General features: G+C 39.3%; 2 protein-coding genes across 2 annotated transcripts; one reads left to right on the top strand and one right to left on the bottom strand.

Moving 5' to 3' along the window:
- Positions 1-1977: 1977 nt before the first annotated feature.
- Positions 1978-9965, bottom strand: atp5pb (ATP synthase peripheral stalk-membrane subunit b). Its single transcript, XM_068007534.1, has 7 exons — positions 9772-9965; positions 7873-7909; positions 7274-7419; positions 6457-6620; positions 5964-6089; positions 3154-3333; positions 1978-2201 (listed from the first exon to the last, which is right to left on the bottom strand). Exons 1-7 carry the CDS (start codon positions 9797-9799, stop codon positions 2130-2132), a joined length of 753 nt encoding a protein of 250 aa, XP_067863635.1. The 5' UTR covers positions 9800-9965; the 3' UTR covers positions 1978-2129.
- Positions 9966-10029: 64 nt separating this feature from the next.
- On the top strand, positions 10030-26351 carry wdr77 (WD repeat domain 77). Its single transcript, XM_068007533.1, has 10 exons — positions 10030-10191; positions 12178-12363; positions 15431-15572; positions 16168-16217; positions 16585-16655; positions 19119-19173; positions 19901-19972; positions 20968-21079; positions 25487-25555; positions 25665-26351. Exons 1-10 carry the CDS (start codon positions 10113-10115, stop codon positions 25804-25806), a joined length of 978 nt encoding a protein of 325 aa, XP_067863634.1. The 5' UTR covers positions 10030-10112; the 3' UTR covers positions 25807-26351.

Raw genomic sequence — 26351 nt, 5'->3', positions numbered from 1 at the left:
TTACAGCCTCAAAAAACTCTTAATAAATTTGTCAAACACCATTTCCCTTTCGTAAAATCATGTTGACTCTGCCTAATCATATTATGATTTTTTAAGTGCCCTGTTACCACTTCCTTAATAATGGATTCCAGCATTTTCCAGACGACTGATATCAGGCTAACTGGCCTGTAGTTCCATTTACTCTCTCCCTCCTTTCTTGAATAATGGGGTTACATTTGCTATCTTCCAATCCGCTGTGACCATTCTAGAATCTAGGGAATTTTGGCAGATCACAACCAACGCATCCATTATCTCTGCAGCCACCTCTTTTAGAACCCTAGAATGTAGGTCATTGGGTCCAGGGGATTTATCGACTTTTAATCTCATTAGTTTCCCCGGTACTTTTTCTATACTGATATTAATTACTTTAAGTTCCTCACTCATTAGCCCCTTGGTGCCCCACTATTTCTGGTATGATTTTTGTGTCTTCTGCTGTGAAGACAGATACAAAATATTTGTTTAGCGTCTCTGCCATTTCCTTATTCCCCATTATAATTTCTCCTGTCTCAGCCTCTAAAGTCCAACATTTACTTTTGCTACTCTCTTCCGTTTTACGTACTTGTAGAAGCTCTTGCAATCTGTTTTCATATTTCTTACTTGTTTACTTTCATATTCTATTTTCTCCCTTTTTATCAATTTTTTGGTCATCCTATGCTGGTTTCTAAAACTCTCCCAATCCTCAGGCTTACTACACTTCTTTGCAACATTATAGGCCTGGTCTTTTAATCTAATACTATCCTTAACTTCCTTAGTTAGCCACAGATGAATCACTTTTCCAGTGAAGTTTCTATTTCTCAATCTGTTGAGAATATTAAAAATTGTAAATGAAAGAAAATTTATCAGAAATTATATAGCATACTACCTTTCTGCCAAGATTTGATTTCTGTAACGCTGCACTGCATCAGTCATATAGAATAAATAGACATCCCAAGAGCTGCACAAACAAAGATAGTCACTGGTGTCATGTAGGCAAATGCAGTAGCTAAATTGTGCACAGCAAGGTCCCACAAAACAGCAATGAGATAAAAGACCAGTTAACCTGTTTTAGTAGTGTTGGTTGAGGGATAAATGGTAACCAGGACATTGAGTGCACTCATCAAATCTTTTACCCCCACCTGAACAGACAGATGGGGCCTTGGTTTAACGGCTCATCCGAAAGACGGTGGCACCTCCGACAATTCAGCACCCTCTCAGTATTGCACTGAAATATCAGCTTAGATCATGTGATTAAATCCTGGAGTGGAGTTTGAACACACAATCTTCTGACAGAGGTGAGAATGGTACCATTGAGCTAAGTTGGCACTTAACATAAAAAGGCACTTTTATAAAATTTCATTGGTCAAACTGGAAAATTTGGAATTGTACTAAAGAACACTTGGAAGGTTGAATTGTGGACCATATATTGCCAGAAACAGCATGTAATATTCATGATTTTAACGATATCCTCAATCTTTTTTCACACATTTAGGTCAGGCAGGCAAACCAGTTTTGGAAGATATTTTTGCCTGGTTTTTAATTGGAGAAATCCCTCTAGATGCCATCTACTGTGACATGATCTACTCTACACTTCCAATAAGTTTCTTGACAGCTCAACAGTCAATTTCCATGACACTTCCCAACTGCTGCCATTCTGTGGATTAGTAGCAACTCCTGCATATGCACGTGGTAAGCTTTTGGATCACCAGAGCAGAGGAGCCAATATATATTAAAAAAAGGCATACCAAGATTTGAGCAGCTTTATAGATGGGTTCAGTAACGGGACTTCAACTCAGAAAACAGTTACCACTACTAGCAATTGAGCCTGATATTGCACTTGTCAATAAGTGCTCTTGGAATTAAAAAAAACATTAGAAAAAGGATTAAAAATATTCTACAGATACCAATGAACTCATGAAACAAGCAGTTATGAAAAATAAGTGAAAGGAGGGTTATCAAGTGTAGATTTATCAACACTGCATTTAATGTTTTTCCTTCAGTTTACAAGAACATTTCAGTCAGTGCAGTTTATTGGGAAATTAGATTATTCTTTTCAAAGTTACACATATGTGTCTCTAAATAGGTTGTATGTGAATAGTAGTTCTGGATCAAGGCTAAACCTGCGCTTGAGCTGTCTTGGCCAGTACCTTGAGGTCAGAGATACATTTGGCAATGCTCTCTTTTTCCTATGGAGAGAAAAGCAAAATGTTAGCAAAATCACATTCTAAGCCCTTGTGTGAACAAAAATTTTAAAAATCCAACTTATGAATTCATGTGCATACACAAAATGTGTGGCATAATGGTGATTAGAAAGATCCCTGTCCATTCTGAGTTAGCAAATCCCAGCCAGGTGGCAAGGGGGGAGGGGGTTGGGAGTGGAAGAGAAATAACTGGCCTCAGCACCCCTAGTCTAGAGAAAGAGGGGGGGGGGGGGGGGAAGCCAGAGCTCCCACTCATCTCGTAACAAATGTTGGACATCTGAATGCCAGATGATCATAATGGCTCCCATGTTTCATTAACTCTCTGATGCTCACAGTTCAACTTCCCATGTGGAGAGTTGTGCACATACCAGAAGTGCTGTAGAACTATAGCCCAACATAAGCCTCCTCTTCAGGAGAGATGGAACAGGGCAGAAAAATCAGAATGAAGATTGGAGAAATCGAAAAAGAGTACCTTTCTTTTCAATTTTAGAAAAATGAAAAATCGGCAAAATATTGTGACCAGACCAATAGTCGACTAGGACACAATCTCCCACAAACATTATTTAGTTGCATTTGGTAAACGCTAAATAAAAGCTGACAATTTCAATTGTGTTGGATGCTGTGACTTATCAGCTCATGTACACACATGGTGTAAACTAGGTAAACTATGGAACCTCTATAAAAGAGTAAATGTCAAGAACCAGGCACATGGATGGTCCTCTTGTACCACAGATAGGATCGGCAAGTCTGTAATTGCTCCCATATAGACTCTACAGCTGTTCTGTACAAATCTTGAATTGATGGGTGCACCAATGTATGCTTTTACATACTAACAGTGGAGGTGGTAATTTTGTATCTGCACTTATGATCTCATGTATTAACAGAACCAACAGAATTGGTTTGCATAAAAAACAATATCTCTCATTTCTCCACCTACTTGTTGTGGTGTGATGCTCTGGATTACATTCTTCTCCACCCAGTTAACCATATGTTCTTGTGCAAGCCTTCGCTGTAGATGCTGAAAACTGACTTGGTAATCCAGGCGTTTCTTTACTGCATTATATGCCATGTGCAGTCGTTCCCGATAGTTGGTTTCTAATATCATTGCAACGTTATTCTACAAACAAACAAAAACTGGTTAAACTACCTGCAGGTATGTTCCTTATCTCATTTGTAACACTATGCTGTAGTCAACGTTAGATATCCATAATTTTATATACATCTTAGCCAGGGTACCTAGTGCTCCATTCTTCGCAAATCACTACAGAATTTCCCCCCTGCCACTCCCTGCTCCTGATGTTTTTCATCTCAGTTTTCCCCTTTATTTTGTATTGGAATGAATGTCTGTTGTATCAACACCAATAACTTGGTACAAAAAGGAGAAATGCTGTAAACACTCAGCAGGTCTGTCAGCATCTGAGACAAGAGAACATTTCAGGTATGGACGCCATCAGAACTAGAACATATTACAGATAAACAGCATTTGAAGTGGAACAGAACAAAGAGAAGGAAGGAGGAGGAAAAAACCACACAAGGAAAAATAGAATGACCTGTAAAGTGCTTAAGTGGAAATTATGAGATGGTTAAATGACAGAATTGATATTAGCACAATAGGAGAGAAGTCAAAGAAATTTACAAGACACAGAATGCATAAATAGCTGAGGAGGTGGTTAATAAAGCAGGTAGAAATGTAAACAAAATACTTGTGCTCTGAATCAGAATGGTGCCCATTAACACTAATTTTCTAATTTTTATCGATCTGCAATTCATTAGCCACCATGCATTTCACATCCTGCATATTTCACCTGCAGGTGTAGTTCTTACAAAGGGTTACAACTGAAATATCACTTGCCCTTTCTCTTCACAGATCAGGCAGTATTTGCATATTCCAGTCATTTCATTTCTACACCTGCTACCAATTACTTGCCACTTTTAGTGCTTTTTTGACTCGCCTGGCTAAAGGACAAACAGGTGAGACAGCTGGCTGTTACGTGGTAGTTATTACTGTAAACTCAAAGCAGAACACGGATACTCGAAGCTAAACACAGAATGCTACTTTTAAACAGTTTAAAATGCTCAGTCTGTGTAAACAAAAGGAATCAGTTTAGCACTTTTTTCAGAATATAGATTTGCTACAGAATCTATGTTCTCTTGCTTGTGCCTGCTGCAGAAACTGGCTTTGACATGCTGCAAAATTCTTGGGGCCCTGATATTAACTGACCTATGATACCTATGTAAGAACTACACCTGCAGGTGAAATATGCAGGATGGGAAATGCATGGCTAATGAACTGCAGATCAATAGAAGTTAGAATTACATGGGGTAATAATAACTAATAGTTTTCTTGCTGTAGAAGTGAAATGAGTTTTATTTACTTAATCTGGTTTAAAGATTGTGTGTATTTACAGAATAAATTATCCTAAACATTCCACGAAGTCGAGCCTTGTTCAAGATGGAAGCATAGCATGAAATATGAAAAGCCTATATAGGAGGTAATGAGGTGCTTTAATGACATTTTGAGTAACAAGGAGATGATGCCTACTGCAACTGGCTTGTGGCATTTTTGAAGAAGGAAAATTTTTAAGTTTTGCTTGGTCTATTGATATAGATGCATAAAAAAGAGGTAGACCTTATTTTGGTAATTCATGTGCCAAGAGTTCACGAGTTATGATCACAGAGTATCCAAAACTTTTGCAGATAATTCTACTGCTTTAAACAACATCCTTATTAGGAATCTTATGCAAAAGAAAATGTGTAAGGAGCTGGGTTCTAGTCTCAAACAACGGTCAGGGGTGAGGGTTGTATGGCTGGTCTGTGTAAAGGGAGATGTACTCAGGCGAGGTGAGGGGTCTCCGATCATCAAAGCGATAGTCAGTGAGGGAGGAAGGAGCATGTTGGCTCCAAACTCCTGGGTACTGCTCAATAGGGGTGGGGATAATCATATTTCTGCTCAAGTTGGGGGGTGGGGGGAGGAAGAGAAATAGTGAGGATTTCGGGGGGCGGGTTCTTCCCATGTATCTGTGCTCATGGGGAGAGGGTCTCTCAGTTATTTCCATTTAGAGTCCCGCAGTGCTGGTACTGGAAGACCAATGGAACGACCTTGATTGCTAAAAACAAAGTCCTGTTTTGAAAATCTGGGCTCATTCTGCATCTACCAGATCAGCAAAAGTGGGATTTCACATTTGTATGAAATTATATTAGATGAGTGCAGCAGGAAGTTTCAGTCAAACTACTCTCAGGATTTCTTTGTTCCACTCTTGAGTTCAGCGATTTACTGTACATCAGAGAGTACATTTTGGCAATTTCGGAGCTGATCTGATCTCCAACATAACCCTTGTAATAAATGAAGACAGAGCTCTAATGAAACTGTTACTACCACTTAATAATTTAAGGTGCGCCTTTCCTTTTAAAGAAAGAACTTGCATTTATATAGCACCGTTGAAGTGTAGCCACTCTTGTAGTGTATGCAAATGCAGCGGCCAATTTGCACTCAGCAAGGTCCCACAAACAGCAAGATAAATGACTAGCAAGTCGGTTTTAGTAATGTTCAGTGAGAGATAAATATTGGCCACAACACCAGGGGGACTAGTAACATCATTCATTTACCAAATTCAAAACCGTCGCAAGTGACAAGACTATTACCATAAGAACCTTATGCCAAATAAACCAATGCCAATAATTAAAATTGGAGCAGAAAAAGGATCATTGGAACGTTTCATACTATGGACCAATAAAATGCATTCGTACCCGCTTTGCATCAAAGAGGTGAGGAAGCCCTTCTATTCTCCACTGCTCTTTTTTCTCCTGTTCAATAGCTTCTTCCAGGCTATCGATGGCTATGTCTTTCACTTCTTGTGCTTTTGCAACTTTGTCCTGTTATTGTCAAACAGAATAGTCTATATAGAATGCAGCTTAATCATAAATACATCACAGTTATTTTGTGAAAGGTTATATATAGTTAGAATTTGCACAGAATATTTCTTAGAGGAACTTCGGAAAAGGGATATGTACAAGAAAGTTATTTTGGAGGTAGCAACATTTAACCAATGGCTGTCGAGGCCACTAGCTTATCTTTAACCACTAGCCTAAATGTGCTTGTAGAATTCCCTTTTTACACAAACGACAATGCATTTGATATGTTTTTCTAGATTAAAGCATCACAACGGAACAGAATTTAACCTTGGAAAGACACCCAGCTTTTGTACCAAGCCCAGGCATTAAATCTCATTATTACTCTTACCTCATTCAATTTGTCAGCAAATTTTCCCACGTCCTTGCCAAACTTTTTGATACCATAGAGGATAACAATGCCAACAGATGCAGCTACAAGTGTTTCATGGTTAATAACGTAAATTTCCTTTGATAGAAGGTAAGTCAATAGGCCAGTGCCAAACATATAAGGGCCTACAGGAAACAAAAACAAATGTGTATGTACAACGATTGGTCCTAAAATCATTATGTTAAAAGTGACCAAAGTTAGAAAACTTCCTTCTGGTCATTAATATTCTACAATAACTAGAACACAATTTATCTGTAGAAGTTAATTCAGATTTAATGCTTGACAGACTCCTGTTTGAAGCTTAAACTGACACACTAATTCTGTTTCTATAAAACGTTGCACGAAATAGAACATTAAGTCCAAAACCGATTCAGTGCTAGCTGTAATAATAGTTGAACATTTTCAACTCCACATCATTAAGTAATACTTTCACAACCATCACTTTAGTGTTAAATTACACTTTGGATGAAGTTCTCAGTCAAACCTGCAGGTACTTACTGAATTTGGAAGTACGCCTGCTGTATTAACACATTTAAAATACCTCTAATGCTCACTTATGCAAGAAAACTTTTCCAAATACAAATTTAGACTACTGACTTTACAGTCATGATCTAAGAATAAAACATTCACAAAGACTGTTTTTTGACAAATGCTAACTGCCTGTATTTCAAAATTCTAAAATATTTCAATGTATCATCCAAAGGATGAATAAAGCAACTTTGAAAACAGAGGAACTTACTATACACCATCCTAATTTGCAAAGATATTCTGCACTGACCTGTTACCCCAGTCTTGGGATACAAGAACTGGAAGAATTCTTCTGGAACCAGACCATGGCGCACTTTGCCTCCTTCCTCAGGAAGGGGTGGCACTGGTGCCTGAGACTGATGACTAGTATGAAAAGTCCTGGATACTGGCAACAAACTAGAAAAAGAATCAAATGTTGCATGTTTCCAGATTTCAGACAGATATTAGCAAATTACCACAGCATAGAAGTTACACTTTTATATTTTATGTTTGAGATAGCTCCCTGGGTGCAGTAACACATAATACTTTTGATTTGTATAAACTCTATCAAGTCTGAAATCCTGATTTGAGACAATTACTCCTCCTTGCTCCTTCAGAAAATAAGCAGCAGCCTCAGCATTTACTCTTTTTTCCAAATTAGAATAGTACTGCCACAATATGGAGTTTGATGGTAAAAGGTGTGAAAACTGGTACACTGAAATAAGAAATGCAAGGAAATTCAACAATTATAGTACTGCAATTTTTTGCATGGTCATATCCAATTGATTGCATTGTTTCATAAACCAATGTCATTTTGATAAACCTCAACAATAATAGACACTTTCTACGCAAGAAACTCCTGTTACTAACCTGGCACTGATAGGTGCCGATGTCTTCAGAGCAGAACCTGAAAAAATTATACATAAATGCATAAGACTAGAGCAAATCAGGGTAAACACATTAACAAATAAGATTTTTTTTTTCATTTGGTATATCTGAATTGGCAATCTCATTTACTCCACAAGGATTGTTGGTGTGGGAAATGGAAATGGCAGACTGAATCTATAAGGGTTCTTCAGATTTTGAGAGTACTGGATACTGCCACTGAGTGCTTGAAATGGGGAGGTTGCATTTGTTGTGTTGATGTCCATCACTTTGAACCATAAAAATGTATTTTTGAAGAATTTTTTGCAAGCTCACACCCACTAGAAACTGGGTCAACATTGTCTAAACTCATTTCACATGGGACCCTCAGACAGCAGATAGCAGATGCTAACCTCAGTGCAAGGTGGATTCAATTCAACGATCCAGAGGTGAAACGATAGAGTGTTAATGTAAGTTTTTCTTAAAACGGTAAAATATTTCCTCAGTGCATGGGCTGACATTGGGTTTACTTCTGGATCCCTATCCTAATTCTAGGATTCAATCTCACAAATCCAGGCAGAGATTAGGATGGCTTTTAACCAATATTTTCATACTGTAATCAGGATCTTTCTCCTCCTTTAGTATTTGAAATCTTGTTTCATTACCATACAGAACTGACAGTACAATCTGACAAGTATTTAAACTTGCTCCAATACCCTTGTTTTGGCTTTGAAGCCTGTGATGCATATAGTGCTTTGCCAGCTCCTGCTTACACTCACTAGCAGGTATCAAGCTTTCAAACTCCCATCTCCATGATCCATGCAGTTCCCTCAAAAGACACATTTATATCACCCATTCACCTATGCCTGGCCAGAAAATAGTGGAACCAGAATCCACAATAGCTTTAAAAGGGGAACTGGATAATATCTAGAAAAATCAACTTGAGTATGAGGAAAGAGCAGGGGAATGGGATATAAGAAATAGGTACAGGAGTAGGCCATACAGTCCCTCAAGCCTGCTCCACCATTCAATAAAATCATGGTGGATCTACCTCAAATCCACTTTCCTGCCTTATCCCCATATCCCTTGATTCCCTTAGTGTCCAAAAATCTATTGATCTCAGCCTTGAATACACTCAATGACTGAGTTTCCACAGCCTTCTGGGGTAGAGAATTCCAAAGATTCACAACCCTCAGTGAAGAAATTTTTCCTCTTCTCAGTCCTAAATGACCAACCCCTTATCCTAAGACTATGCCCCCTAGTTCTAGACTCTCCTGCCAGGAGAAACAGCCTCTCAGCATCTACCCTCCCAAGCTCTCTAAAAATTTTAATCGCTTCATAACACTTCTAAACCCCAGAGAATATAGGCCTATTCTATTCAATCTCTCCTCATAGGACAACGCTCTCATTCCAGGAATCAGTGAACCTTCGTTGCATCACCTCTCAGGAAAGTATGTCCTTCCTTTGGTAAGGAGACCAAAACAGTACATTAAGTGGCTAACTCTTTCTTCTGTGCTGTAAAATTTTGAGATTCTATTTCATTAAGTGTTGAAAATTAGACGAACCTAATTTTACTACTCGGTACAAAAATATTTACTTAACTAGTAAGGATGTTTTTGTGCAGAAGGCGGCCGCTTTATGACCTTAAGCTCGGTACTGTACTGATTAATGTGGCTAACTTTGCTTGGTGGACATGAACATCCAGGCCTCAGCAAGAAGGACTCTTCACCCGCACGTCCGCTCAGTTAAGCAGCGATTCGCGGCCACTGGACCACGGGACGACCTGGCATCAAGTGAATCAGGGCCCTCAGAGCTGGATCTCTCCTTTGCTCCATGTCCTTGTCTAACCAAACCAGCCAGTGTTCTCTCCTCCTCCTCCTCCCTACCCCACAGGTTCTCCCTTACCCGAGGCGAGCACGACGCGGGACAGCATGTTCTCGGGTCCTATGCGCGCCTCTCTTTTTTGTTGTTGTTACTGTTAATTATCCCGGTCCTGTAACGAGATGGAGTGGAAAGGGGAGAAAGATTCCCGGCGGCTTTAACTCCCTCTACCGCCGACCTCTAGCCCAAAATGGCTACGATCGAAAGGGGAGGGAGGGTGACGAGCGCAAAGCACACCGGGCAAGCGCGGCAAGGTCTCGCGAGGGGCTGAGCGCGCGGGGGTCAGGGGTGAAGCGGCTCGAGCGGAAGCACGCGGAGCCGGCGCGGCGTTTCGGAGACAGAAGAGAAGAGAAGCGCCGCCGGTGATGGACAATCGCTGGGATATCCCGCCCAATGCGCCCGCCTGCATGGAGAGGTACCTGGACTCGCTTCACTACCGGAAAGGTAACGCCGGGGGTGGGGGGACAGAATCTCCCTGGCTCTTTAGAAAATAAGATGCTGATCTTAACTGCGTTTAAGAAAAGTAAAATTTTGCTGCTGCGACTACTGCGCCGACCGCCCCAAATCGGAGGGGGAGGGGTGGGTACGACTGACTGACTGACTGAGATTTGATCAGATCATTTTAAGTCAGTGGGTCTCGACTGCACCAAAATAAAACCTCGCATTTTTGACAAAATGAATAATCTGCACCGTTTATTAGCTTTAAAGTTTCACCTTTTTGTGGAACTCTTTTGACTTCAACGTAATATCACTTTTCAGTCACAAAAAGTGATTTGCTCTCAAGTTACATTTTTTGTATTTAAGACGAGAAAAGATCATTCAGCCCCCTCTGATTCATTTTGTTTCTTAGCACCCTCTAACTCTCACTTGCTCTTATTTCAGGGGTTATGCTGTCAGACTTCAGATGGAAATGTTTCATCCCAGTGTTTGTTCGGAAAATGTTTGCTTAATTTGTGGAGCGCTCACCATTGATGGATAGTGAAAGGAATCGATGACATACTTTTTGTGGGTTTTAACCGGGGACTAAGCACTGATTTTGGGATGCAGGAGAATTAGTGAACATTCAGGGACCGCACAGAAATCCCACATACTATTTTCACCTGTCTCGATGCTAATCCACTGAAATTGCATCCGTCTATTCCCTGCTTGATCAGGAATGTGATGATTTCTTTCTAAATGCAGTAACAGTCAGCAATCCCTGCCACCTGACATCATGGTCTTTAAATTAACTTTTTAAATGTTGAGTATAAAGATTTGTAGTGATTGGATAATTCAGAAAAAAATGTTTAGTAAAGTTCATTAAAATTACTTTACAAGCTAGGATATACTTTATGCAGCATCTGTGCAATGATGAATGAAAGGAATTTACCATGCTAGTAATTGTTTGACATGAAGTGAAACAAGCAATCACTAGCCTATAGTTAACAGCTTATGAACTCAAAATATATGTATATATTGCTGTATGTACAGTTCCTGTACACATCCTGGCCTAGTGATTAAAGTGTTCTGTGCTGTTGTACCGAGCGATATAAATCAGAAAAGTCCCAGGTTTCATTGTCTGTCTGCTAAGTTATCTGAGTTTAGGGTTAACAGTGGATGGTGTCTTCTGTAAGTTTGATGCTGACTTCCCTGTAACTTGTCACTTTCACTCCCCCTCCCATCCTCATTCTTATTTCTCCATCTTTGGCCTCCTACACTGTACCAACCAGGCTCAGTGCAAGCTTCAGGAACACTATCTCATCTTGCAGCCTTCTGGTCTAATCTATCTTGTGAAGGCTGGCTTTAGTAATTTCAAATTCTATGTCTCGTTTCCCCCCCGCCGCCACCAAGGTGCAGGTTGACATTCAAGTATAGACCTTAGTCAGAACACAATTCTTGTAAGGGATATGTGCACTGGTTGTTAACCGTGTTTTTTCATTTCTGGTGAGCCTACTGCATCTTTCTGTCAATTTTCTATTTTCATTTCAGACTTCCTGCATCTTTTTTGCTCTTTCCATTTTCTTGCATTTTTCATTGCGTGGACCTCTCTCGGGTCTTTTTAACAACTTTGTGATTTGCATGATCTTTTACCGAGCTGATCTTTTATTCCACCTAACAGCTTTCTATTTAGAATTTTGCAGGTCGTTGAATCCATTACTTTTTCACTGTGATTGCAGCACCTGTTCCCTCTTTCAGCTCCCCCCTCCCCCTCCCCCTCCCCCTCCGCCCACCTCCCCCCACCCCCCACTCAGTCTTTAGTTGTGAACAAGTGTTGCGCCTCAAACATTAATTTGTCTTTTTCCCTTTCCATATGTGAACTAATCTTTGTATTTACAGCACTTAATATTTTTGTTTCATTATTCATGCATTTGTTTTTGCAGCACAGTAATTGCCAGATATGCTTTTGATTCTCAGACCTAATTAAATTGCTTTATCTGTTTTTGATTACAGATGGAGCTCTGTTACTTGGAGCCTCTACATTATCTGGGCGCAGTTGGCTGGGCTCTATCTGGTTGTTCAAAGACCCACTCAAGGCTCCTAATGAAGGGTTCTGCACGGTTGGTGTCCAGACACAGGCAGGGGTGGTGGATACATGTTGGGTTTCTGACAGAGAAATCCTTGTAGCATCTGATTCTGGTAAGGCTGGATTTTAAGTACTTTATTGAGTAATGGAAATGATAGCACAAGAGACCATTTGGCTCTTGGGGCTTCTACCAGTGCTGGTACTTCAACTGGTGCTGTCTAGCGTAATCCAATTTCTCTGCCCTTCCCTGTTGCATTTTATCTTCTTCCTTTTCAATTTTTACCCAATTGCATTGTAAATGATATTATCGTCTTTGCCTCAATAGCCATTTGTGGCAAATTATTCCATGTTCTAACCTTATATAAAAAAAGGCTTCTAACTTTCCACTGCAATCTTTTAGTGATAATCCTGAGTTTATTGCCCCTAGTTACCAATTTGACAACCAATGGAAACAATCTTTCACCATTTATCCTGTGAAAGCCTTTCATAATCTTGAAAACCTCTATTAGATCTCCCTTAGCCCCTTTTTTTTTTAGCCTTTCTTCTAGCTGTGATGTTTCATTCATAGTATAATAATGACTCTTTGCTGTACCCTTTCCTGCAGTGTTAAGCTTCTTAACAGAGTGGAGGAATAGAGAACTCTAGAGATGCAGGTACAAAGCGGGTGCAGGTAGAATATATAAATAATTTACATTTATATAGTTTTGCTCAGATGAAATAACTTCTGAATTCTTTACACACGAGAGACGTGAACACAGCAGAAAGTAAAGGATGTGGGGATAGTGGGAAAGGAGACCAAATGTATAGTGGAGGAGATAAATCTTTAGGAGGCCTTTGAAGGCATGGAGAAAGACAGCAAGACAAAGTGGCGTTGAAGAAAGTTCCAGAAATCAGGGGCACAATAGCCTGCAATGGTGGAATGGAGATACTGAGGGATAAGCAGTAATCGAGAGGAACAGAGGGAGCCGGCTGTGAGAAGATTAGTGCTGCCGAGCCCAACTTCATGGTTTCAGTCTTGACACCGCTGCAGTCATGGGATGTCACTGGTGATTTACATAATCAGACATAAAATGGAAAATTCTATTATTGGTCAATTACCTTTCGTAAAAGCAGTAAATTCTGTAGTTCTCGTCTTCATATAATACTTTCTTTAAGGACATAATGTATTGTATAGTAATGTAACGCTCAGACTGGGGTGAAAGAGTTTTTCATTTGATCATGAAGCACAATTTCTGGGGGGGGAAACAAGTCAACCAAAAGAACTACAATTTTTAACCTATTAATTTTAACCATTTGTTGTGGGAAATCTGAGGCCAAATCAAATGACTCATGCTATCCAATTAGCACATGAGAAGGCTTTGAGATGGTTTCACAAACAGAAAAGCAACGATTCCTGTTTGAATTCTAGTACGCACGGTATATATATCACGTTACTGCATTTTTGTCTGGTGATTTACATCATCCAGACATACTTACACACTCAAGACATATTTGGACAACAGATGTTATCGATCAACAGCAGGCAACTTTCGAACTGAAGCAATATTTCTTTCAGATCGAAGGATGCATGCTGTTGATTATATCCCAGAAACTTTTCCCATTTGATCTATTGGTCAAAATACACAGTCTACCTCTTAATTAAATATCTAGCATGCAAATCCACAAATTTGAAACACAAGTCATGCAAGAGAATACAAATTTGTTAATAACCCATTTTTTCTAGAAAGTGAAGAAAATATTTAAAATTTACATGTATATGAAGCCATTGTCTTCGGTCCCCGCCACAAACTTATCTAGCCACCGAGTCCATCCCTCTCCCTGGCCACTATCTGAGACTGAACCAGACCGTTCGCAATCTTGGCAGCCTATTTGACCCTGAGATGAGCTTCCAACCACATATCCACTCCATCACCAAGACCGCCTATTTCCACCTCCGTAACATTGCCCGTCTCCGCTCCTTCCTCAGCTCGTCTGCTGCTGAAACCCTCACCATGCCTTTGTTACCGCTAGTTTTAACTCTTCTAATGCTCTCCTGACCGGCCTCCCATCTGCCACCCTTCATTAAGCTCATCCAAAACTCTGCTGCCCATATCCTAACTCGCACCAAGTCCCGTTCACCTATCACCTCTGTGCTCGTTGACTTATGTTGGCTCCCATTCCGGCAACGTCTTGATTTTAAAATCCGCATCCTTGTTTTCAAATCGCTCCATGGCCTCGCCTCTACCTTGATTTTAAAATCCGCATCCTTGTTTTCAAATCGCTCCATGGCCTCGCCTCTACCTATCTCTCTAACCTCCTCCAGCTCTACAACCCACCGAGATCTATGCACTCCTCCAGTTCTGGTGTCTTGCGCATCCCAGATTTTCATCACTCCACCATTGGCAGCCATGCCCTAAGCTCTGGAATTCCCTCCCTAACCCTCTCTGCCTCTTCACCTATCTCTCCTCCTTTAAGACACTCCTTAAAACCTACCTCTTAGATCAAGTCTAAGAGCCACATTAGGACTTGTCTTAATATCTCCGTATGTGGCTCGGTGTCACATTTTGTTTGATAATGCTCCTGTGAGTGTAGCACCTTGGGACATTTTACTACATTAACGGCACTATATAAATGCAAGTTGTCGTTTTGGTAAATTAGCCAATAGAACAGTAATGCCTTTTTTAAAAAATGGTATTGACTTAATTTTTGCACACGCTGCTTGCTCTACATGATTTCAGTGTAAACCTATAGATACTAAAACAAAAGGTCTGATTAATTGAGCTCTGAAAAATATAATTTTTGGTTTACAAGTTATATTTCCTCACAAATCTAAGTGTTTGTGCAATAATTTTAACCATAATCAGTGTCATTTTCGTTGATTGGCCATAAGTATTCATATGCTTTCCAAAAATGATTCTAATTTGATTGAGTTTTGTGGCAGAGATATGGAAATCTTATGGCTGGTAAACTGTAGAAAGGAGTTTTTCAGGAGTGCGCAGACAATTAAGCGGACTTGAGAGTTTTATATCGTGTTTTGTTTCAGGATTATGTTATTATAGTGAGTAAACACTATTGCATTTAACATAGAAAGCCACTTTGGGGTATTACATGATGTTTAATACCCCAAATATCATGCAGTTTGAGCCATCTGTTAGAAGTTTAGTCTTCATTTAATGTTCCTGTTTTTTACTCTTTCTGCAGGTGCTGTAGAATTGTGGGAGGTGGCTGAGAGTGAGGCACTGATGGTGAACAAGTTCTGTAAATATGAACACGATGATATTGTTACTAAAGTGAGTGTGCTCTCTGGTGAAACACAGGCGGTTAGCGGCAGTCTAGATTGCAGGTTTGTGATATCACCCTTCTCACAGCATCTAACCTTGTTTTCTCAACATGTATCTTGCTGCTACAGTTGTCCCTCACTATCACACTTTGTTTGTGGGTCTCACATGAATGAAGAATGCTTGGGGCTTGAAATTTTCACTGATCCCAGCTCCTTTCCTGTTTTTATATAAAATAAGTGCTTAAATCCATTAGCACTCGTCTTTTTTTGGAGCAAGTAGTTGATGATGCAATGGTCTTGCATATTGCATTACTTAAGAGAAATCAAACTTTATATAAATATAATATGCATTCGCAGCATTAACTTTGTGGAATCTTGTTACTACACGTGCATAACAAATCAATGTGTAGATTCAGAAATCTACAGTAGAATGAGAACCAGCATGATATTTTACAGTCTTTATTTCACAGTACACAAGACTATAATAGGTAAGCCAGTAAGTTTAAAAAGGTCTCTTGTATAATTTGCTATGATTAACTTTTATTCCTTCCATTTAAGCATGAAAATTTGAATGTGACTGACATTAAACATTGAAGATAGTCTGGATATACTTTAAGTTTTAGCTTACCTGTAGTAACCATGACCTTTGTTTTATTAGTGTGAAGGTTTGGGACCTAGAACAGAAGACAGTGCTGAACTCTTATCAAGGTGAGGGGTAGCACGTATGGCATGAGCAATTCTGTCGCTCTGAAGCAGTTCTTGAACTTGTATTTGAATATTGAGTAGTATTTTTGAGTATTGCTGATATCTCTATGATAGGTAACATGTTGTATCTGTGTGACACTATAAATGAAATGCACAAAACAAAAGTGAGTGTGTTAATTATATATCAGACTTTGCAAAGCCCATCAGACAAAAGACATATTAATCATGCACAATTGTCAGTGCATGATAAAAGCATAATTTGCTGGATAATGTACCCAACAAAAATATATAAAGTATTTCCTGATTTCGGTAAGATTAGTACAATTGTTCATTGCCTATTAACTGATTATTGACTGGTTTCTAAATACAGCTCATTCAGGCTCTGTGACGTGTGTATCTGCCTGCCCCACCAATGAGAATCTCTTCCTGTCTTGTGCTCAGGTAAAATTAAAAGTATTAACTAAAGTCAATCTGCCTACTAGTCAAGTAGAAATGTTCCCTTAAAACAAGAACAACATATTAAGTATGGAATGTTTTTTGGAGCATTCAAATTTTGTTATGTTGTATAAATCTATACAACAAACTTTATAACTCATGGGGCCCGATCTTCCCCTCTGCACTCACAGGTGCACATTTGGGATTGTAATTGTCCATGTAGGCTCCCACTGTGCAGAAAAAAATGATATTTCTGTCTTCCAGCATGGATGCTGAGTGAATTTAATCATATCTTCTGTACATCGCTTAGAAGAAATTGCAGCCAGCAATGTGCTCATGACAGAGAATGTGCACAGACAAGTTATTGTATTTACCCTGACCCCCCCACTACTTTGCAGATAGTGTCATAATATGATTAAATGTGATATTAGGTTTGAGGAAGAAGGGAAAATCACAAACCAAGGTTTTAAATTTAAGAGATGAGCAATGAATTGACTACAATAAATTGGGCTGAACTATTAATGGGTAAACCTACAAACCAAGAGTGAGAAGTATTTAAAGAACTATTTGATACTGTACAAAACCAGTACATACCCCAACAAGGCAAAGGCTCCACTTGTGTAATTAAGCAATCATGGTCAACAAACAAAATAAGAAACTGTATCAAGCTAAAAGAGAGAACTTACACAAACTTAAGGGGGTTGGAATACAAAAGTGAGGAAGCTATGCTTCAGTTGTACAGAGCCTTAGTCAGATCCCAACTGGAGTACAGCATTCAATTTTGGGCACCACACCTCAGAAAGGATACATTGGCCTTGGAGGGGGTACAGTGCAGATTCACCAACATGATACTGGGAATTAAAGGGTTAAACGTGGTTTGTATTCCCTTGAGTTTAGAAAATTGAGGGGTGATCTAATTCAGGTCTTTAAAATGATCAAAGGATTCAGTAGAGTAGATACATAGAAAATATTTCCTCTGGTGGGAGAATTCAGAACTAGGGGCATAATCCTAAATTTAGAGCTGGACTATTTAGGAGTGAAATCAGAGAGTACTTTTGCATACAAAGGGTAGTGGAAATCTGGAACTCTCTTCCCCCAAAAGAGTGTGGATTGTGGGTCAATTGAAATTTTCTAGACACAGATCGATAGAATTATGTTAGTAAGAGTATCAAGGGACATGGAGCAAAGGCGGGTAAATGGAGTTGAGGTACAGATCTAATAGAATGGCGGAACAGGCTCGAGGGGCTGAATGCCTACTCCTGTTCCCAGGTTCCTTTTGTTTTCTCCTCTCCTGAAGCAGTGACTCGAACTGTAGTATGATTTCTGGCATTGGTAGCCTTCTGGTACCTCAAGCATCTGGCCATTCTTTGTGTGTAAGCAAAGACTAAGTTTTGGCAGCTCATTTAATCATGATAGATATCAAAGCTGAGCATGAATCTGTCCTTGTCCAACCAGCCTGCCTCTTCACAAACATTTAATTAGTTCCCTCTCACTAGTACGGATTGCTCGGTAGCACTCAGAAGTGAGCACCCTAGATTATTTCATCCTCCCTCCCCTCCTCAGACCTGGAAAGCTGAGGCCAATATTAGTGTACTCACTGGTGTCATGGCTGACATATGTAACTCAGTGTGGACTTGGGATCCTCCTGGTCAATATGAGTGTATATTGAGGCAATACATAAAACATGGCTTTAAAAAGAATTTTGGTCATTGAGTGTTCCTGTTCAAAAGGGAGAAATTTTGCCACTGTGTTTTGGCAAAAGTTGTAGCTTAATTTTGTGCTTATGTCTGCATTTTTAACTTTGCTAAAATCCCACTTTGGTACTTAAAATATAAGTTAGTGTGAAAACATAAGCAGTATGAGTTGAGATTCTGAATCATAACTGCTTTTGGATGGGAATTATAAGCAGGCTATAATAGTTTAATTGGCATTTTGGTAATGTATGCTGTCATATCTGTTGAGATGTAACAGCCAACAGTATAAGTGCTGGACAGAAATATGTTATGCTGCTCTAACATGATGAGGGCTAATACAAACTGAGTTATGACTCTATTTTCTGATTTAATGTCTGGTTTAAGTTTGCATGTCAACTCCTGTATCAAAAAACAAATTGTCTGATTGCCTGCTAAGAGATTCTATTTGAGATCCATAGACATTGTACAGTAGAATTATATAGTAATGGCATCTAATAACCCACCAAGTAAAAAGTTCATTATGTTATTTAGTACTTGAAGCTATGCTTAGTAAATAAAATAAATTTAAAAACATAAATACAAATAAAAAGATTGTGTTATGGATTGAAACTTTTGGATGTTCAACTAATAAAACCTGTAACACTGGAGGTTTGAATTCTGGTCTGCTATTTGTGTACCCCTGCTTTAGTTGAACCCTATCTGCCAATTGAGATATAACTCAGCAAGTACTTTAAATAAAACATTCCCTCTTTTTCAACTGATTTTCCTCTTTCAGGACAGGAGACTTTTACTATGGGACAGAAGAAATTCCAAACCAGCCTTGCGGATTGGTGTGTATCTTGCCTCCATTTAGTGATGACTGTGTTTGATCAATAGTAATTTCTACTTCCAGGCTTGATATCTGCATTTCATGTTAGTCCGTACTGTCTAAAGGACAGGCTGGGATGTTGTAGTATCTAGGTCATGTATGTAGAAACTTGAAAATGCCTCCTCCATCCCTGGTTACTAATATTTGCAATTCGGAAGCCATTAATACAAACTATCAGGACTGCAGAAATTGCAGAATTCCGTAGTTGGATAAAATAATAGCTGTACTGTTTTCCTCAACTGAAGTGGAGATTGACTATAATATAGTTCGTTACACTATTGTGAGATACTTGGTTAATATCCATAATCTCTCATCATGAATAGATTGGGACTAGACAAGTTTGATTCTAAATAAAATATAGAGACACTGATTTAAGCAGGTCTTCGATTTGCAGGTTGTTACTTTATTATTGAGATCCTTGAGAAAAGGCCAATGTTTATGGTACAAATTAAAGGAGAAGGAGGATAAGTTGGGAAGTACTGATTAGTTAATTTCAAGCTTGGGTTTTGAAAAGAAAGGAAGAGTGAAAAAGGTATGGAGTTTCTCAGTTCTGATGTCCTTGGAAGGAATGAATCAGATAGAAGGCTGATTTCAACACAGGGAAGAGGAGTTCTGTTATATTCTAAGTTTAACTGTTATTACAGTTCGTGACAGTTGTATGTTTTGCTAAATGTTCAATCTGGTTTCAGAAACGGGATTATTGTGCTGTTCTCCTACCACCGTTACGTGGCATTCGCAGAAAGACCAAGTCATTGCTTTTGGTAATGTGATTCTGAATCTACTGTTTGTGCTTGTTTATTTCTTTTCAACATCAACCTTTGTCAGTTAGGCAATCAAAAAGGTAAGCTTTTGGGGTGAAATTTAACAAAGGGGAGAAGCTACTGGTAAACTGACCCTGATGTACTTGACTCTCTGTGAACACACACTGTTAAATTCATTATTGCTATTCGCTGATGAAGATGTGCATTTCTGTTTAAATTGTTCACTTTATATTTTCATTCTTCATTGTTGTGTTATTTTTGTGACTTTGTAACTGACATGGAATTTGTTTTATAGTGTGTTAATTCACTAAATTATGTAATTGAATGAGTTCTTATTGCATTTATGAGAAGAAACAAATCCATGTTCAAAACTATTTTTAAAAGGCTAATTTTGAGAATACAAGAAAATATGGAACAAAAACGGCCACTCAGACCATCAAGCCTGTAGTTTCCAAAGACCTCCCAGAATTTACACTCTCCTTCACTCTCTTTAATCTCTCCGGAGAGTTGAATTACCACAGTTGAAACTTGATTTAATTGGGGTAATATCAGCTTGTAAAGTGATCAGTTTTTTTCTGCAATAATCTGCCATTATAGTATCTCATTGAGTCATTCATGTTTTAGACGTGAGTTTTTAATCTGCATCATCATGCACTGATTTCCATTAGAATGTAGTCCGGTTTATAGTTGATTAATATAAATCACTTTGCTTCTATATTTAATGGAACTCATAATTTAATATGTAAAGGAAGTTAATGGTAATAGGCTGTTCTGCTTTGTAATACTATATACACCCTTATGTTTATTTATTATAAAAGACCCTTGTTTGTTGCGCAACTAAAAAAAAAAGAAAAATAAAGTACATGTTGACCAGCGTATTTTAACACCCCATTTTAGTTTTACACTGTGTAGATAACAAGATGGGGACTAATTAGAACGCAACTCTTTAGTTCTGTTAGTTGCTGCTCTAAATCTATATTATGTTAATTTAACAGGATCTGAAAATGGAATCGTCGGTGTAAAAAGCTTACAGAATCAGGCTGATTCCATCCAGACATCTGCGGTGCATTCACGGAGTGTTACTGGGCTGCAGTTTTCCTCACACAGGTAACCTAACGGCTACTTTGATAAATATTGGATAGCTCATTGACAACATAAGTGTAATAGATTCATAACGCATGAACATTACTGCGCCAGTGACCGCTAGTGAAAGGATGGCTGGAGCCGATTAGTGTCAAGAAATTTTGTTTATTTTAAGAGAGAATAATCCCTGTTATAAGGGGTCCACCTGGAAGATAACAGGCTCTTAAAATAACTGGTAATAATTCACATAGTATCATAGTAGGTACAGCACAGGAGAAGGCCATTCAACCCATCATGCCTGTGCTGGCACTTTGAAAGAGCTATCCATTTAGTCCCATTCCCCTGTTCTTTCCCCATATCCCTGTAAATTTTTTCCCTTCAAGTATTTATCCAATTCCCTTTTGGAAGTTACTATTAAATCTGCTTCCACCACCCTTTCAGGCAGTGCATTCCAGATCATTACAACTTACTGCATAAAAAACTGTTTCCTCATGTCGCCTCTGGCTCTTTTGCCGATCACCTTAAATTTGTGTCCTCTGATTACCAACCCTTCTGCCACGCCTCCTTATTTACTCTGTCAAAACTGCTCATGATTTTGAACACCTCTGTCAAATTTCCCCTTAACCTTCTCTATTCTAAGGAGAAAAAACCCAGCTTCTCCGATCTCTCCACATAACTGAAGTCCTTCATCCCTGGTACCGTTCTAGTAAATCTCTTCTGTACCTTCTCCAAGGCCTTCCTAAAGTGTGGTTCCCAGAATTGAACACAATACTTCAGCCTAACCAGGGTTTTATAGCACTGGCCTAACCAGTGTTTTATAGCAGTTTAGCATAACATCCTTGCTTTTGAACTCTATGCCTCTATTAATAAAGCCCAGGATCCCATATGCTTTTTTTAACAGCCTTCTCAACTTGTCCTGCCACCTTCAAAGATATATGTATGTGCACCCCCAGGCGTCTCTGTTCCTGCACCTCCTTTAAAATTGTACCATTTAGTTTATATTGCCTGTCCTCATTAGAAACATAGAAAATAGATGCAGGAGTAGGCCATTCGGCCCTTTGAGCCTGTTCCACTATTCAATATGATCATGGCTGATCCTCTATCTCAATACCATATTCCCACTCTCTCCCCTTAGTGCCTTCTGTGTCTAGAAATCTATCTATCTCCTTCTTAAATATATTCAGTGACTTGGCCTCCACAGCCTTCTGTGGTAGAGAATTCCACAGGTTCACCACCCTTTGAGTGAAGAAATTTCTCCTCATCTCAGTCCTAAATGTTCTACCCTGTATCCTGAGACTGTGATCCCTCGTTCTAGACACCCCCCCAGCCAGGAGAAACATCCTCCCTGCATCCAGTCTGTCTAGCCCTGTCAGAATTTTATATGTTTCAATGAGATCCCCTCTCATTCTTCTAAACTCAAGTGAATACAGGCTAGTCGACCCAATCTCTTCTCATACGACAGTCCTGCCATCCCAAGAATCAGTCTGGTGAACCTTCGCTGCACTCCCTCTATGGCAACTATATCCTTTCTTAGGTAAGAAGACCGAATCTGCACACAATACTCCAGGTGTGGTCTCACTAAGGCCCTGTATAACTGCAGTAAGACATCCCTGCTCCTGTACTCAAATCCCCTTGTAATGAAGGCCAGCAGACCATTTGCCTTCCTAACTGCTTGCTGCACCTGCTTGTTTGCTTTCAGTGACTGGTATACAAGGACACCCAGGTCCCTTTGTACATCAACATTTCCCAATCCATCACCATTTAAATAATACCCTGCCTTTCTGTTTTTCCTTCCAAAGTGGATAACTTCATCTGCATCTGCCATGTATTTGTCCACTCACTCAACTTGTCTAAATCGCCTGGAAGCCTCTTTGCATCCTCCTCACAACTCACAATCCCACCTAGTTTTGTGTCGTCAGCAAGCTTGGAAATATTACATTTGGTTCCCTCATCCAAATCATTGATCTATATTGTGAATAGCTGGGGCCCAAGCATTGATCCCTGTGGTACCCCACTAGTCACTGCCTGCCACCCCGAAAAAGATCCATTTATTCCTCCTCTCTGTTTCCTGTCTGTTCACCAATTTTCGATCCATGCCAGTATATTACCTCCCATCCCATGTGCTTTAATTTTGCACACTAACCTCTTATGTGGGACTTTATCAAAGGCCTTCTGAAAATCCAAATACACCACATACACTGGTTCTCCTTTATCTTTTCTACCAGTTACATCCTCAAAAAAAACTCCAGTAGGTTTGTCAAACACGATTTCCCTTTCATAAATCCATGTTGACTTTGTCTAATCCCGTTGATATTTCTCCTACAAAATGCATCACAATGTGTCTGCCCATTTCACCAATCTGTCTGTGTCCTCCTGAAGTCTGTTACTATCATCCACATTGATCACTACATTTTCAAGTTTTGTATTGTCTGCAAACTTTGAAATTATACCCGCAAACTTTCAAATTATACCCTCTATATCAAAAAGAGCAGTGGTCCTAATACTGACCCCTAGGGAACACCACTGTATACTTCCCTCCAGTCTGAAAAACAACCTTTCACCACTGCTGTCTGCTTTCTGTCCCTTAGCCAATTTTGTATCCACGCTACCACTGTCCCTTTAATCCCATGGGCTTTAATTTTGCTAACAAGTCTATTATGTGGTGCTTCAGCAAATGCCTTTTGAAAATCCATATACACAACATCAACCAAACTACCCTCATCAACCCTATCAGTTACTTCATCGAAGAACTCAATCATGTTAGTCAAACATGATTTTCCTTTAACAAATCTGTGCTGACTTTCATTTATTAGTCCATACTTTTCCAAATGCCAATTAATTTTGTCCCGGATTATTGTCTCTAAAAGTTTCTCCATCACCGATGTTAGGCTGACTGTCCTGTAATTGTCTGGTTTATTCCTCTCCCCTTTTTTGAACAGGGTTGTAACATTTGCAATCCTATGGCACCATCCCCATAAGGAGTATTGGAAGATTGTGGCCAGAGCCGCCGTAATTTCCACCCTTATTTCCCTCATCAACAGAGGATGCATCCCATCTGGACTGGGTGACTTTTCTACTTTGAGTACTGCCAATCTTTTAAATACCTCTTTATCTATTTTTATCCTATCCAATACCACTACTATCTCCTCCTTTACTGCTACAATGGCAGCATCCTCTTTAGTGAACGGATGTGACGTATTCATTTAGTACCTCAGCCATGCCCTCTGCCTCCACAAGAAGATTTTTTTTGTCCCTAATCGGTCCCACCCGTCCTTTGACTACCCTTTTACTATTTATATGTTTATAAAAGATTTTTATGTTAGCCGCTATTCTCACATCTTTCTTTGCCCCTCATTTTCCCATTTTAAGATCTCCTCTGTACTTTCTATATTCAGCCTGGTTCTCTACTTTATTATGAATTTTACATTCGTCATAAGCCTCCTTTTTCTGTTTCATTTTAATCTCTCTAGCTTTGGATGCCTTTCCTTTCCCTGTCGTAGGGATGTGTCTACTCTGTACCCGAACCAACTCCTCCTTGAAGGCCTTCCATTGTTCAATTACTGTTTTGCCTACCAATTTTTGATTCCAAGGGCAAGATCCCTTTTTAACTCGCTGAAATTAGCCCTCCTCCTGTTAAACATTTTCACGTTTGTTTGTTCCTTGTCCTTTTCCATAACTATTCTAAACCAAATGATATGATCACTGTTCCCCAAATGCTCTCCCACTGAAACATGCTCCACCTGCCCCACTTCATTCCCCAGAACTAGGTCCAGCTCTGTTTCCTTTCTGGTTGGGCTGGAAACACACTGTTCCAGAAAGTTCAAAAGAACTTTCTTTAGTGTATGCTGGTCACCTCTTTCAGGAGTTCCTCCCCCTCTTTGCCCTTTATCTGTGGTTGTCAGTTTTTGTCTTAACGAATAATAGAAGCATCACAACAATCTATGGGACTTATTGAATCAGTACTTTGGTCTGATTTGTGCAGCACAAGAGCAAAGCTGAAGTCATTTTTGTTCAATTTATTTGGGAGAGCAGATGTCAGAAGATATTGCCACATTTTGCTGAATTACCAGTCATGGTGAAAACTGAGCCACTGGCTTTTCTCTCCTCATCTAAGTTAAAGCAAGGTGTGAGTAAATCAAAATAGTAAATACTTGGCTTATAGTAATATCCCTTAAGCCTGCAGTTTTCCTCCTAAATAATGGTGAGTGTTCTCCTGCTAAAATAATTAATGTGCTATTAGACCAATTTATTTAATCTTTCACTTTATAAATCCACAGAAAATTATTGTTCCAGACCTTTGACAGAAAATATTTATCAAAGCTTGCAGAGGATGTTAAATACACATAGGGTTACTCATCAGCTAAAGTCTTGAGAGAAAAAGGGGATCCCTTTTGTCTGATAGTGAGTGATGTTTCACATTTTATTTTATAGCTCTCCCCTTTTGGCTTCAGTCAGTGAGGACTGTACGCTGGCTGTTGTTGACACCAACCTCACAGAAGTGTAAGTGATTGAAATTATAGTCTTTAACTGGCAGCAACAAAAGATTCTTGTGTTTGTCCATAAATTAAGTAGAACGTGAGAATTGATCCTTTGTTTTAATTATTTTTAGGTTTCGGGATAAATCGCACAAGGACTTTGTTCGTAGTGTATGCTGGTCACCTCTGAATTCTGCTCTACTCAGTACAGCAGGCTGGGACCATCAGGTTCTACACCACACGATCAGCTTAGATAAGGACATAGACACACCGTGAGAAGAAGAAGATGTAATATTCAAAATCCTTCTTTTGTACCTTTTTCTATAACCGTGTTACATCTTCGAAACTGCACCGAGTTGAGGAGTAATCGCACAGGGGTATCATTGGGAAACCCAAGTGTCTAAAAGTAGAAATATCTGCAGTGGTAGAGAAAGTGGGGGGGAATCATTCATAACACTCCAAATTTCTGTTTCCTCCCCCCCCACCCCAATCAAGATCTAAGAACATGTGTGCACCCACTTAGTTCTGCTCTGTGTCTTACCACAGAGCAGAGTATTAGTAAGATAATCAAGATGTCTTTTTTTTGGCTTGTAGAAATGGGAATGAGTGTTCAATAGATTGTCGTGCATTAGAAATGGGTAGCCAACTGGACTTCTGATATTCATGATTTAGTGGCTTGAGAAACATTTTAGTAGCCTGGAGCTACTGGATTACTGTGAATTTTGATCCCCGCTACTATGTAATTTACATTTCATGTTTCACATTATGTTTAGGGTGAGCAAGAAAAGGATTAAAAAAAGGTTTTAAAAACATGATATAAA

Source organism: Heptranchias perlo, chromosome 27 (assembly GCF_035084215.1).
Source record: "Heptranchias perlo isolate sHepPer1 chromosome 27, sHepPer1.hap1, whole genome shotgun sequence".
In the NCBI taxonomy this organism is placed as follows: domain Eukaryota; kingdom Metazoa; phylum Chordata; class Chondrichthyes; order Hexanchiformes; family Hexanchidae; genus Heptranchias; species Heptranchias perlo.
This window is presented reverse-complemented; position numbering and strand designations above follow the sequence as displayed.